This window comes from Pomacea canaliculata, linkage group LG11 (genome assembly GCF_003073045.1).
Source record: "Pomacea canaliculata isolate SZHN2017 linkage group LG11, ASM307304v1, whole genome shotgun sequence".
Taxonomy (NCBI): domain Eukaryota; kingdom Metazoa; phylum Mollusca; class Gastropoda; order Architaenioglossa; family Ampullariidae; genus Pomacea; species Pomacea canaliculata.
This window is the reverse complement of record NC_037600.1, coordinates 16,081,309-16,096,642: the sequence shown is the minus strand read 5'-3', so window position 1 is coordinate 16,096,642 and position 15,334 is coordinate 16,081,309. Positions and strand designations below refer to the sequence as shown.

At 39.2% G+C, this 15,334-nt stretch overlaps 1 protein-coding gene across 7 annotated transcripts; it reads left to right on the top strand.

Annotated features, from left to right (window-relative positions):
- The first annotated feature begins 1,237 nt into the window (after positions 1–1,237).
- Positions 1,238–14,612, top strand: LOC112575870. Of its 7 annotated transcripts, none has more exons than XM_025257981.1 (14): positions 1,238–1,608; positions 6,675–6,931; positions 7,602–7,703; positions 8,494–8,631; positions 8,848–8,943; positions 9,367–9,513; positions 10,207–10,302; positions 10,597–10,745; positions 11,388–11,486; positions 11,867–12,000; positions 12,670–12,800; positions 13,164–13,211; positions 13,300–13,496; positions 13,978–14,612. In XM_025257981.1, exons 2-14 carry the CDS (start codon positions 6,773–6,775, stop codon positions 14,192–14,194), a joined length of 1,713 nt encoding a protein of 570 aa, XP_025113766.1. In that variant the 5' UTR covers positions 1,238–1,608; positions 6,675–6,772; the 3' UTR covers positions 14,195–14,612. The 7 variants fall into 7 exon arrangements, with proteins under 7 accessions (XP_025113766.1, XP_025113765.1, XP_025113762.1 ...); XM_025257980.1 differs by having other exon boundaries at positions 6,672–6,931; XM_025257977.1 differs by lacking the exon at positions 1,238–1,608 and adding an exon at positions 4,323–4,471.
- The last annotated feature ends 722 nt before the right edge of the window (positions 14,613–15,334 follow it).

The following is a 15,334-nucleotide window of genomic DNA, read 5'->3' as shown; positions in this document are numbered from 1 at the left end:
TAGAACGGTATCAGTGGGACTAGTAGAAGTCAGTAGCCCAGCATTTGGAGAGACAGCAGTGGACGAAAACCATTAACTCTAATGCAGTGAGGAGGATGCTAGACACGAGCACGGTGCAGGCTTTCTATTACATACTGGAATAGAGCTGTCATCAGCTTTATACCCATAGTCAGCAGGCTGATCTTCATAGTGTCTCTGCCAGGCCTCACAATGTCCCCCATTGTCCAACTATGCGATCCAACTTCCACACATAGAGACAACGAAGTGGAGTTTTACCAACGGCTAGACAAGGTTAGAAGGGCAGGGCCGAAAATGGACATCCTCGTACTGGGTGACTGGAACACCCAGACACACCAGCAATGGGCAGGAACGGGGAATAAATTTAGCCTTGGTGAAACCAATGACAGGGGCATCGGACTCCTACAGTTTGCACATAGCCATCGACATCACCTTAACCAACACCTTAAATCCCCTCAAGAAACATGGCCACTTGGCATTCCCAAGATGGGTTGATCCATAACAAAATCGGCTTTATCCTGTTTCCTAGACGCTTTAAATCCGCCATCAACAATGCCAAGACATATCGTGGGGTAGTAGTCATGAACCGAGAATAAGTCGTTTCCCATGGGTGAAATGGGGACCTCGAAGAAAAGCATCTTGTTTCCGAAGTTATAAAGCGGTGTTGAAATACCGCAGACACTTAATTGTTTCTTCCGAATTTGCTTGTATTTAGAGAAGCTACAAGAGCCAAACGTTTCAGAACTCTTCAATGCCACAGTTGGAGGTAAATTCGCCACGCTAAACTTAGTAGATTGAGATGTAGACACCTTCGAAAGTGAACTGCAGACCTACCTGTTCTACAGGAAGAGGTCGAAAGACCGGTGCGCAGTCTGAATGGAGGAAAGTCACATGGCGTTGACAACCGTTAGCTGCTCAAGCATTGTAGGGAAGAAACAACTAAGGTCGTGACTGTTCCGTGCTAAAGAGTCTGGAAACGCAAAGAATATACACAGCTGCCCTACGATGGTAGCGTTTAGGCTGCACATGGTTTTCCCTAAAGTTCTGTGATAATAATATGTATATTATATTTCATGATAATACACACACACACTCCTTTAGTTTCGCCCCAAAACATATCCTACTTGAGACGCATGAGAAGAGGCAGACAGCCGTCCACCCGTGTATATCCGTGACTGACCGCCGCCTTTATCAGGGCGATAAGACGAGCCTGTGAGCGACAATGAGTTGCCGGGTTGTGACAAACTGTCCCGGGGCATGTGATAACGGTTTGGTCGTCTAGAGAATGCGCGGTCGCCCCAGACAGAGAAAATGTTTTTATCACTGTTTTCTTCGACCTGTGCCGGTATGAAAAATTTAATGACTGTGTTATGACCACCTGCAGACAAGAAAGGAAAGTAATTGAAAAAAAATCTTCGACATCTGTGTTCACCAGTTCCGACCTTTCCTATGTGCCTCTCCCTCTCCCCCCGTGTGTCTCTACCGTGTGGATTTCTTTCTACACTCACATAAGATCGTATACAGCCTTGTTTCTTGCTAATGATCAAGTCCCAGAGCAGCTGAACATTTCACCTTGAGTCTTCCAGACAGGTAAACTTTTATTTTTAATTGATTCATCTATTTAGTACTGACTGGCGAAGGTCCACTGAACGCCCGTGTTGCTGTTAGAGGTTGTTCTCCTCATGATCCAGTCTATGACGATCAGGAATATTGTTGGTGAGAGCAGACAACCTTGCCTCACTCCAGTCCTCACTGCGAAGGGGTCAGACAGTTTTCCCTTGTGTATCACCCGGCATGTCGAGTTCTCATACAACTGCTGGATGATGGCAATGAACTTTGGTGGAAATCCATAGTGCCGCATTAGTTCCCAGATGGTTTCCCTGTCTACGGAGTCGAAGGCCTTCTCAAAATCTACAAAGGTTATGTATAGTGGTGACTGCCATTCGATGGACTGTTCGATAATAATTCGCAGAGTAGCTATTTGGTCGGTACATGATTTTCCCTGCCGAAAGCCTGCCTGTTCTTGCCTAAGTCTCTTATCTAGGGCAGTTTTCAGTCGCTCCAGGATGATTTTGGTCAACACCTTGCTTGGAATGGACAACAGCGTAATCCCCCGCCAATTGCTGCACTGTGTCAGGTCACCTTTTTTGGGTAACTTCACTAGGTAGCCAAGCTTCATGGATCATGAGGAGAACAACCTCTAACAGCAACACGGGCGTTCAGTGGACCTTCGCCAGACAGCTCGAGGATCTTGACTATGCGGATGACATCAGCCTGTTGTCCCACAATCAACAACACGCACAGACAAAGCTCACTCGGCTTGCAGAAGAAGCAGCAATGACTGGCCTGAACATCAACATCAAGAAGACGGAGGTAATGCGGATCAACACAAAGCAAGAAGCCCCACTCCAACTACATGGAGAATGTATTACAGAGTCTGACCGTTTCACCTACCTTGGCAGCATAGTCAGCAGCAAAGACGGAGGTACAGATGACGATGTCAGAAGCCGAATAAACAAAGCCAGGCTTACATTCCACACCCTAAGACCTATCTGGAACTCCAAGGCTTTGTCTCTACACACCAAGATCCGCATCTATAATACCAATGTCAAGTCAGTCCTTCTGTATGGATCTGAGACATGGCGGGTGACAAATGCCATCACCAACAAGATACAGACATTTATCAACAATTGTCTGCGCCGCATCTTTAACATCCGATGGCCTGAGAAGATCTCCAATGCGGACCTGTGGGAGAGAGCCAACCAAAACCCTGCCAGCCTAGACATCAAGAAGCGGAAGTGGGGCTGGATTGGCCACACCCTACGAAAGCCAGTCGACAATTTAACGCGACAGGCTCTGGGCTGGAACCCACAGGGGAGGCGTAAGGTTGGGAGACCCAGACAGACGTGGAGGAGATCAGTCCACAGAGAGGCAGAGACAGCTGGCATGACATGGTGCCAGCTGGAAAGGGACGCCCAGGACAGGGTCCGATGGCGGCGTGTGGTTGCGGCCCTATGCTCCACTGGGGGCGTATAGGAAAGAAGAAGAAGAAGAAGAAGAAGAAGAAGAAGATTTAGTACTGACTGTTGTGGAGATGTTTGTTATGTGTCTTGTGCGGTAGGGTCTCTCGTTCTGATATCGTGAAGGTGTTCTTACACCTTTTAAGACTAATTAGCCAAACTTAATTAGTTAAACGTTCCTCAGTATTCAACCAATATAGAACAGTCTCTAGGCCAACGCCAGTCACAAACGAAATATTGCCATAGAAACGTAAAACCGCGATCCACTCACAGCATCGAGGGTTTGTAGTCTTTCTTGTGTAGAAATATATCAATGTTTCGAATGTTTTTGTCGAGGGTTAATTATCAATTTCTTTTGACAACAAGATGTAGAAAAAAGCTATCTTTTCGAGAAATGTGTCGATCACTTTATAACGCGTGTTTCACCATTTAATTTGAATGTTTATAGTCATTACGGCATACAAAAATAAAAACATTATTGCTCGCTTGTTGCATCCTTAATCGTAAATAATTTGAAAAAATAAATAAATAAATAAAGGTCCAACATCAACACACACACACCGTAAAATCGTTTTATCTGGCTCTTTCATAATAACAAAAGACGTGTCCTAGCTGTTTCATGTAAGTCAGGATGCGCGCGCTATGTAAATGAGTGAAACCAGCTAGAGGAGATTGCATTTTTACAAAACAACATCTTGACTGAATGTTTGGGTTGTGAGGTATCTGCCGCGGACTTTGACCACCGTGCTATCTCCTAGCCACTGTATGCATGTGACCCATGTCACAGATATGTGATATATAATTGGACAACTATGTACTACATACTCAGACCGGATTAGGGAAGCTGGGAGGATTGTCGTTAAACCGTGATTACGTAATTACCATTTGGCTTAGGCGGCAACAGAGGCCTGATTGGTCCGCACAGCTTTGTTAGGCACGTGGGCCATTTTCGTTGTTGTTGTTGTTGTTGTTTTTGTTTTTGTTTGTTTTTTTTTTTGCCGAACCCAACTTCCCGATAGATGGATCCTCGTAGCACTGACAGCGCTGTCTTCTGATGCAGCCAACCAGGATCATAAAGGAAATTGTGGGCAACAAACAAATGGCCACCATATTAAAAGCTTTAGTATCATATGCAGCTACGTTTTTAGTGTCACGTCCATGAAGTGTTCTTGAGGGAGTGCCATAGACAGCATACATACATGAGAGCTCTAACATATACACATCCGCTCACTTCGAGAGGTGTGCCGGTTTGATATCCGTGTGCCCCAGCATAACTTTCCCCGGTGGACTTAGTTTTCAGGAATGGGAACCTGATGGACTACACAGAGGGCTGTAAGGCAACGAGTAAGGCAACGAGGGTGAGATGTGCATCACCCTCACAAAAGGATGGCCCGACAAAATTGAAGTCTCTATAGAAAGATCTCGCAGTCAAGGTAATCGAGATGTAGAAAGATTAATCATACCGTAGTGGTAGTAACACTAATACATAGCGTCTCAGTAAGGACACTGATATTAGACTATTGGAATATAGCCTTCATCCATATATTTTTGCTGCCTTTAAGATTACAATTCTTCAAAGCTTTATGTCAGGACTTTCAGAAATGGATGGTTTACAACCCCTTGAGGGCCAAGGAGCGTACATTTGTCCCATAGTTTTATATTACCCCCTCTCCCCCATATTCGCTTGAATCTGTTTAGAGTGGTGATCGAAGTTGTATTTAATTAAATCTCGTTTTGATATATATGTGTGTGTTTTGTAAAGGCATATTGAGCTTGCTCATAGGTCCGGGATATGGGGATATATAAGTTCACTTTATTATAACTATCCAAATGTATATTAGCTACAGCTTCGTTGTCAGATTGACCGGAATTTTCAATGTGAGGACCTTCCGGAAAATTAATAACCTTCTGTTGTTTATATATATATATAACAGGCGATGTGTCACCGGGCAAATTGTGGCTTGCGGACATCGATCACTATAATGTTATGTATTATGGTGGAGCTTAACTCGAAGCTTCAGTTAAAGGGACCGATGAAAAAAAAATCGAGTTACGGAAGGTTTGAGTTAAGGAAGTTCGTCGAAGAAAAGAACATTTTTTTTCTCTTTATGGACTTATGTTTATTTCTGCGTGTACTCACGCATCATTGTTCAAAGCATAAAAGTCTGTTATGGACGTCTGAGTTCAATTTCTCTTCATTTCTTTTAAAACAAACTATCGATGACAGCTATAGTGGGTCAAAAATGTTCATGGGTACATCTTCGCGCGACTCGATCAACGAGCGAACGTCATTCAGCATATGGTTCTTATACCTCCTTTACACTTTCCGACGTATTTTCAAATGCTTTCAACATGCTGACCGGCTTAAAATTATTCAAGTTGTGGAAGTTTTGGGCTAGGCCGATTCGAGCTACGGAAGTTGAATATGTATTGCTTAAATGGGAAACCAACCAACTTATGTTTAAAATTTGAGTAAGGGAGAATTTCGACTTAAGGAAGATCAACTTGCAGAAGTTTGACTAGCTGCTATTTTTGTTAGCCGATTTCCTTGGGGTTTTTTTTTTTTTTTCGAAAAATATTTGCTTTTCTGCTATATATAGCCTATATAGGGATGTGTTTCTCTTAAGATATCTCGAGAACTATACTGTCGGACTATACTGTCGGAGCAGCGCTTTTAGGGAAACACCTTTTAAAATCTATGTCCTTTTTACTTTAAATGTGTATATGTAAACTAAAATCACTTGTATACAAACCTTACACCCCTTATCATATGCAAACCTAAGAGGTCTCAAATAGCAATTTATCAATGAGCTCTTTTTTGTTTTTGTTTTTTTTAAAGCTATTTTTGTATCTGATGTCGCCTTAATTATCGCCGACCTCTATATATCTCTGCTAGAGATATAACCACTGATCTAAAACAGATATAATTGTATACTTGTCTTTTTATCTATATATATTGTATCTCATGTTATTTTGGAGTCCTAACTTGGATCTATTGGCTGAATTCTGTTTCACTCGCTTCGGCAGAGACCTTGAGTAGCAGTGAATATAAACTGACGATCACCTTTTAGCAGTTTGTATGATAGAATTTCTTAATATTCTCAAGATTTCTCAATATCTTCCCAGTATTCTCATGATGTCCCTCACCTTTATCTCTGGAGTCGCTTACCGATGTAGATTAGTGTTCTGGTTCACCTGTTATAGATCTATCTTGTATATAGCTCTCAATGCCGGAAAGTGGTATTTACACAGATCTATCGACATTTAAGATATTTTGTGGTTATCCGCGCATTACATTGTTAAAAAAAAGAGTGGGTCCATAATTAAAATAAAGAACTTGCCATATGTTTCTACATCTGCATACATTAACGTGCGACTATACGTCATACACCGCTGCTCATTCCGGATTCTGGTACCGCGTAACCGATGCCGCATCACTTGGCTGATTCTGATCGTCATTTGAAATATAAGAGCGATGATTCAGCTATGAAAGGTATAGGAGGATAAAGTGAGAAAAAGAATCCGATTATGTACTATACTTTCGTCTTTTGTTCTATGGTTAGTGACACAGCGTAACCCATTTTTAAATGGTTATTTATTTTGTCATCTGTTAACAGTTCTTTTTCTCTCCAGCAGGGAACTGACGACTAGAACATCTCACAAAATTAAGCTTATTTTTGGGGTTTAACTGCCAGTTCTCTCATGTGAGCATCCTCATGACTTAAATTCCTGTCATGAGTCAGACTGTGGTGTCAGCTTTAACACTTGCGCTAAGAGATACTGGGACAGCTGACAGAACACTGCAGGCTTCAAGCCTGGTGTCATCTTCTGACAAATGTCTTGGTAACTGCTCCGGGCATGGTTCCTGTCAAGACGGCCAGTGCCTTTGTCTGGTAAGTCTTGGTAAAAGTCCAAGAACTGAAGATAAAACAAATAAGGGTCCCCCTTCCTCTTAAAAATCCATCTGGAAAAACTATAGGGAATTAAGAATGGTGCAAAATTTGTGAAGTAAAAGATGAGCATGTTCATATTCCTTTACTTGATGTCAAGGTCAAGGGGAAGAAACTAGAGGTATAGTCTTCAGCTGTACTTGGGCTCAAAGCCAAATTCATATCAAGAGTAGTATATTCAAAAGCAACCTTAAAAGTAAGTTTACCTTAAGTAAACTTTAAAAACCTTTGTAAGGGACTGATGGTGATGATTATATGTGACCTCATGCTGTTGTAGAGCACTAGAAAAAGGAAAGTAAAACTTATCTTGCCACTACATGATTGTGTCATGATGCTGAAGTTTCTGTTTTCTTTATCATCTTTTCTTTATCATAACTTTTATATTTTCTATGTTGATCTTTTGTATTCCAGCAAATGCAAAATATTGGACCAAGATTGGCCTAATCTTAGGCAAAGAAATGTCAAGATGCTCAAGCTTAGGCCAGTCAAAGCCCAGTGATGTGTATTCTTTGGTATTTTTTTAAGTTTGTTTTGTGTTTAGGATACCTTTGTAAGTTACAGTTTGCCAGTGTATATTACAATAATTAGTTGCATTAATTTTTTTCCTTCTTAGGTACAATTCTCAGGTGGCACATGTCATGATGTCAACATTGGCTACTATGTGGCTTTTGGCAGTATTTTTGTACTACTAGGTTTGGTTGCCTTTATTCAGCTGGTCAGTATTATATAATGCATTTTAGTTTTAAATTTAAAGCTGTAGTGGGATTTAGGCCAAGAAATCTATTGAAGCTTATTGGACAGTTTGTTTTATTGAGATAATCAGCTATAAAATATTGTTTACAATGATGTCTCGGCTACTGTATTGGTCTTCTCTCCAGAAGATATTTGGGTGGAAGTTAAAAACTTTTGGCAGCATGTTGCTATTACCTCAGTTTATTGTTACATGTACCTCAGATATGAAGATCTGTTATTCTTGACTGGTTTGTGTTCTTTTATCGCCTGGGCAGAAAAATATATAAGATTTATTTTTAAATATACTGGATCTTAAATATACACAGAAGAAAGAGGCGCATCAAACATTGGAGGATTGATCATTGTTGAAAAAAATTGTTTACCTCATCAGGAATATTTTACCAAAAGTACAAAAGACAAGAAGGAAAATGTAATTTGGCTCATATTGTTGGCTTTGCCATCTTCAGTTAAATACCTTTTAACAGTGATGACTGTCTGTCCTGGGTTCATATCTCATATTTATCTTTTTTTTTCTGCATTTGGTGTCTGTTTTCCTGACTGAATTAATATGGCCATGCATGACCCGTTTAATGTCTTACATAAAATGTCTTGGTGCATGAGCCACCGCATCTCACAGTTAACAGCAAATACAGCCATGAGTACATTATGCAATGCCTGTTAAAGAAGACTGGCATTACTGCTGATGTTGCTTCTGCAGAGCTTTTGTGCACGTTGCAAGTTTGTGAAAGTAATTGAGTGACATTACTATGCAGGTCTTGTGTATACACTATGAGTATGTGAAAGAAGATAAGCGCTCCCTACGCCAGGCCTTTAAGGTGACTGTGCAAAAGCTTCTGCTTGTCTCTGTTGTCTGTGCCACTGCCATTAGAGGAGCCTACTTCTTTACCAAGGTAAAAATCATGTTTGTGCTTTCCTTTTTTTTGTAGTAGTGTCAAATCTAAGGGAAATAATGATGTGTGGGCTCTTTGGTGAGACATGTCTTGAGTTAAGCAACTGGTATTTATGCGGCATGTCTTTCTTGAAATATCTTTGATAAAGAAATAAATGGACTTTTGAAAGTAACATTTATGTTAGAAAATGACAGCTTTTTGATTTTACTGTTTTAGTGGCAGGTTTCAGATGTCGTGGCTTACAGTCTTTGGAGTGCTTATTTTCCGTTCATCATCACTGGATTTTCTCTCATTGTCTGCTTCTGGGCAGAGGTAAACAACTATATAACATGCATACTATCCATTTCATTTTCATAATTCCTAAGTAATATGCTAGTTTATGATTGCGATTTGTTGTGATTTGAGCTTTTAGCAGTTTTTTATTTACAAAAATTAAGCTTATTTTTTCATGTTTAGAGTTCACATATGTATGCAAGTATAAATAGATAGAGATTAAGCTGGCAAATATTTTAGATTTTTAAAAAAATGTCTGTATAATAAGATCAGCTTGCTGAGAAGATAAAATATAATATATAAAATCTTAATTGTTACAGTTATCAGCAACCAGTAAGTTCTGTCAATGAATAAACAAGTAAATAAACTAACCAACCATTGACTGACTAACAGAGAAACTAAATAATTATAAGTTTTATCATTTTCACACCAATGGCATTTTGCTTTCATTGCTCCTTGTAGGCCTTCCACATTAGTGCAACTCCCACAAAAGAGCGACAGTTTCTCAGCAAGTCATCCATTTTCTTCATCATTTTCAACATTGTTCAGTACCTTGTTCTAGCAACAGAGCTGATCACTCCTGAAGTCATTGATGATGAAGACACCAAGGTGAGGAGATCCTGACTGAGGTAGTCGAGAAACATTTTTGATTACCTGTGTGCTGTCTAACATGGATGTTAAAGAAACCAGGCTTATTGTTGGGAAATGTCTTGTCAGTAATTCAGGATTGAATTTTTCAGGCATAATACGGCAATATTAGCCATTGCAGACTGATGTGACATGTCCTTAAAAGAATTTTAGGAAGCAGTAACTTAAAAGAACAGCTCTGGTTCTGTATCATATCAAATCAGATAATTTATAGTGTTTGGAAAAAGGATCTTTAAACAAAAGCAGAATGGACATGACAAGCGAGGCAATGAAAAAGGCCAGCATCTGGAGTGAAAGTGGGAAATAGTGTAAATAAAAACAAGAAGGGTTGAAGCACTACTACACATAAAACTAAGCATAAATAGTTAAACACTTATAAAACTAAATTCTTTGAGATTATGATGTTAAAAGAAAGGGATACAATGTTAAATGTTCAGAGCAGCAAATAAAATTAAGACAAAAGAACATTTGAAATAAAAATCTTGTTTGTGTACTCGTTACGGAATAACTGTTTAGAAATGCTAAGCAGCAAAGAATGCAGAAAAGTATATGAAAACCAAATAAAGTATTTAACTGGGTATGCATGCAGTAGTACTCTACAATGCGTAAAGACAAGCAGAGGACAGCAGCGAGAATGTATTTCTTTTTGTGCAGGCTCTGATTCTGAGGGTGTGTAATGGTAGCTTTGCGTTACTGATGATAATTGTTGTTATCTTCTTCCTCATCTATGGTGTGGAAGTTTACTTCAAGGTGACTATCTTTTGTTATCATTATTATTTGTACTTTGTCTAAAAGGAGAATTTGAAAGACATTTAAAGTTAAAGTTTGTGTGTATGTGTGAGCATGAGAGAGAGAGTGTGTGCTTTCACATGATAGATGTGTGTGAGAGAGAGAGAAAGAGAAAAACAAGGACAGATTGGATCAATGTGCTGTATATTTTAAGTCTATCAAATTAACATTGCATGTGACTTGTCATGATTAGATAGCTTATAGAATTCATCAGTTTCAACTAACAGCTTGGCTGTGATTATCAACTGTCAACAGGTACGTGGAGCCTTCCGAGAGTCAGAGAGTAATCTGGACACATGGCAACTACATATGTCACGCCTGGGTCTGGTTGCCCAGGCAACACTCCAGTTGATCACAGCACTGTTTCTAATCTCTGATGTTGCATCCGATGTGTGGAAAGACAAGTATGTCTCTTCTCTTTCTCAAATATTCTGATGTCATTCTCAGATTGCTATTACTTTATGGGTCATCCAGAGTTCTTCCTGACCTTAGATATTGTTATTTGGTGATCTGTAGGTGAGACAGAAATCTACTGCTATAAGTAATAGACTTGTGACCTTGCTTTAACATCTAAGGCCAGACACGTAAACGAGAGAGCTACTTAGATAAACTGGATGTCTTGCAAGGTGGCTAACCATAGCAGTTCAGAAAGCAATCAGATGAACTTCAGTGTTTGATGAATCCATCAATATGGCGCTGTGCAACCAGTTAACTAAAGCCAGACCAGAAAGCATCTGAAGGTATTTTGCCACTGAGATCAGGTAGTAAGTATCCAGACAAAGGGTCTACCCAAACCTCCTTTCTCAGCAGGTAAGTTACTGGGTGAGGTGTCTGCTGATAGATCTAGCCTAGTAAAAATGACCCAGACTATATTTGGTCCAATCAAACATACACAAACATATATAATCAAATAGAACTTTTGCTTGTAATGTTTTTAGAATAAAGAATTTTTGATGTCTAATATTAACATGAGGGGTACCATTTGGTCAAAGTAAATAAATTGTACTTTCTGCAATTTTTTTCTTTTTTTGTGTTTTATTTTGCAGACTGCCAGTACTGAGTCAGAATTTTTATGACATTGGTTTTCGTTTGGTGGAATTTGGTGTTGCACTTTGGTTCCCTTGTGTGTTGTGGAACTGTGGACAGTGAGTCGATTTTTCAGTTCTACTTTCTTTTTATGAGAATTGTCATCTAAATACCTGTAAATATTTCTCTTGTTATGCATGTGTAACTGTTGAACATGAAGTTAAATAGTGTGTTTAATGCTTTGTAAGTTTTTGAAAGAATGGAAAACTGTATACCTTTTGAAAAAATAAGGCAACCAATTCCATTTATTTGCGCTCTTGATGTTAACGCTAAATGTTTCTGTTTGAAACATGGGTCAGAAAGCTGGGATGGAAAAAATTTACAATGACATCTGTATGTCATGTGGCAAACCTGAGTTGTTATTTTCATCTGCATTTCAAAAAAGCAGCATCAAATGGCCACTTGAATAGTCAGTTTTGTGTTTGCTTTCTGATGACAGGCCTGAGGAACTATGGGTTTTGAATCCCAGGCGTATTTTTCGATCATTTGAATTTCACAAGCAGCAGGGTGCTGTGGTTAAAGAGAATGTGCCTATCAGGCAAGATGAGACCAGCTACAGTACCTTCAGAGTGGGTTGGTACCTCCTTATCTCTGAATTTGATGAAAATAAGAGATTGATCTCACAAACTGCTTGCATTCTTAAGTTCTAATAGTACTGTGATTGACTGAGTGAGCACTAGTAAGACCAAAGAAATAGAGACTACAGAACTGCAGCAGACACTGGACTCTCAAATCGAGATAAAAGGTTTAAAAAAAAAAAAAAAAAAAAAGTCATAGTGACACTGCATGTGATTAACTGCATCTAGGGAGAAGCATTTGGAAGCCTTTTCTTTGGCCACCTTTGCCTTCCAGTTGCCATAATTAGGTAACCATTCCTGCTGGACAGCTGCTGGATACCAGTACAAGCAGGAGCTCCACAGTTGAGCTTAATGATCACCAGACTATACAGCCGTCCCCAAAAGCCTGTGGGGAGGGAGGGGGAAGCAGTTGATGGCAAGTTAACCTCCAGTTCCACCATTTTCGATCACTTTCTCATTACAGTGCAACAGAAATAAATCATTTGTTTCAGAAAAATGCAAACAACCGAAAGAAAAGAAGGAAGAACGAAGAAGAAATAATGAATCAAATACAAAAACCAGCTGGAAGTTTCTTTGTGCTATTTTCTGCTTAAGGGTAAATAGACACTGCATGGTAGTGCACACAGATGATAAAGATTACAACTTTGTGTATGTGCTTACTCAGATTCCAAATTGGACTGCTGGATCTGCTACGACCCAGACCGGGGAGATGCTGGCAGTCTTATACAGCCCTGTGTGTGCAAAGGAGACATGGCCTGGGTTCATCACGAATGTCTCAAGAAATGGCTTATTGAGGTTCATTCATTTTTTTTTTATCTTGGGCTGGACCACTTAAAGATTGACACTGCATTCTTGAAAGTGCTCAGATGTTTACATCCATCACCTGCATTTATGAGCAGTTTTATTTATAGAAAGATGCCTGGTTATATAAAATATGTTTACATTAGTGTTGTCCAAATGGTTTGGAGTTGTTTTAAGTTTAGTTATGCTGGCAGTAGTACAGGTGAAAGAGGACCAGTAGCTCTTTGCAAGACTGAAGAGGATGAAAACTAGATGAAAGATAGCTCTAATAAAGAATTTTTATTCTGAATTTAAAATAACGGTTTGTTATGATTACAAAACGCTCTTGTAATTCATTGTTTTTCTCTTGTGTAACAGAGTGCTTCCCCTGACACCAGCCCAGAGTGCAGAGTGTGTGGTCAAAAGGTGAGCACAACATAACTACAGCCATATTTACTTTACAACCACATTTGCTATGGAGATGCAAAACTGAATCCCACATTTTTATCTACAGTATGTGCTGGAGGCTTCTTACTGGATTCCAAAGGGCCTGAGGCCACGGCATTGGCTACAGACCTTCATGGCTGTTTTAGTGATCGTGGGCACACCTTTTGCCGCTTTTTCCATCTGTCGTGCAGTGACCATTTCCTCCTCCTATCCTCAGGTGCTCACCATTGGCCTTGCTGTGCTGACAGAGCTTGTGGCCCTCAGGTAAACAACGCATAGCCCAAACCAAACAACTTAATTTCATTTGATTTAAAATCCATCTCCTCCAGATTATTTTAAAGAGAATTGACGTCTACATCACTTAAGGCGAAGGCAAATGAAACAGCAAAGTAGGCTGTAACAATAGATGATGATGTTCTGAATTGTTTCTGCTCAAAAGTTGGGGTTGCAAAACAATCATTCCTTACAGTCACATCTACAACAGCTCTAGGATATAGAACAAGGAGGCTGCATCTTAGTAAGTGACATGATTGAACCCTTCCTGCACCAGTTAACTTTCAGCCCCCAAAGTGTGGTCATAATATGCTAGTATCGTGGATCTGGGGATTGTATTTTACAGTTTGGAACCCAAGTCATTCACGCCCATTTTGTGTTACATGCAAATAACATTTTTGTTTCTCTGATTTAGTGAATACAAAATTTACATTCTGAACCATGCATTTAAAAATGATTGTCTTGCACCCAGGATCTTCTTCACATATGCCAGATCCTTCTGTCAAAAAGCAAGTGTGGCTACTATGAGAATTAAAGGAGAAAGGGCTCAAACTGATCATGTCCCTGCACCAACTGACCGACCATCAGAAGCATCCTGTGATGTATGCATCATCACGAACACCACTGGCACCTCTCCTCCACAGGACATGAATTTGCAGTGCATCACTCCTGGCACTATGTCAAGCTAATTTTGCTAGCTACTGGATAGATTCAAGTCATACATAATATTACCTATGCTTGTCTGCTAAGTGTATGTTCGTTTATCTTATGAGTCACATGAATTATCACAACACAGACTTTTCATTATTAAAACAAATGCTACCTTGATTGGTAATTTAGAGCCATCATTCTATGGAGATGTTTTGTTTTATCCGGAAAATAAGGAAAACATTTTTAAAAAGCCTCTATAGAATGAGGCTCACTATCCAATTTCCAGATTCTCTCACTAAGTACATTTTCTTTGCTGGATTGCTTCCAGCCAATATATTTCTGTGAGCTAGAAGCAACGTAATGAAAAGTGTACTTTCAATGGAAATTATTTTATACAAAGATATTTAAGCCAGATCTCAGATAAATAAACTTGTAAAATGACTTTCTGAGGTCACAGTTGAGCGTGTTGCTTTTACTGCTTTCAGTAAAGAATGGTTTATATGCAAAGTATTTAAAATAATTTTCTTTTTTAGTTTAAAGACATTATTATTCATATCTTTTCATGTTAATGCACACTTAAACTTTGCTGATCATCTCCTCCTGGCATCAAGATAGTCACCAACACCTTGTCAGTCTTGCCCAAGCAGTGGCTGTATGCAAAAAATTTCATCTTCGTACCTCATAAGTAAAAATGAAGTGGAGATAGATTGGTAATTCATCTTTTGATTACGGTCAACACCTCTGAACCTCATCTAATCCTGCAAACTTTGTAAGCATGTCAACCCTTTGTTAAAGACATTACACAAAAACGTGTACAAATAATTAGCCCTAATGCCTAAGAAAAAAAATTGTAGATTTGTATTTTAAACTTTAATTCTCTTGAGTTTGAAGAAAACCAGTGCTGTACATTATTTCCGAAACTGATTTTCAAAAAATATTTATCAAAACTACAAAGATTACTTGTTTCCACAGCAGTGTGTTGGTGGCATATCTATTGTTTCCATTTTCACAGAAACTTCCTTATCTCTAAAAATCTGGCTCCTGGCATAGTGATGAAAGTTAAAGCTGGTAGAACATAATTTTTCTTTAAAAATGCGATCTCAAAATAGCAGCAAAACCTAATGCAGCCAATACTATTTGGATCTTTTGAATTAGCAATTTTTTTCATATTATAATCC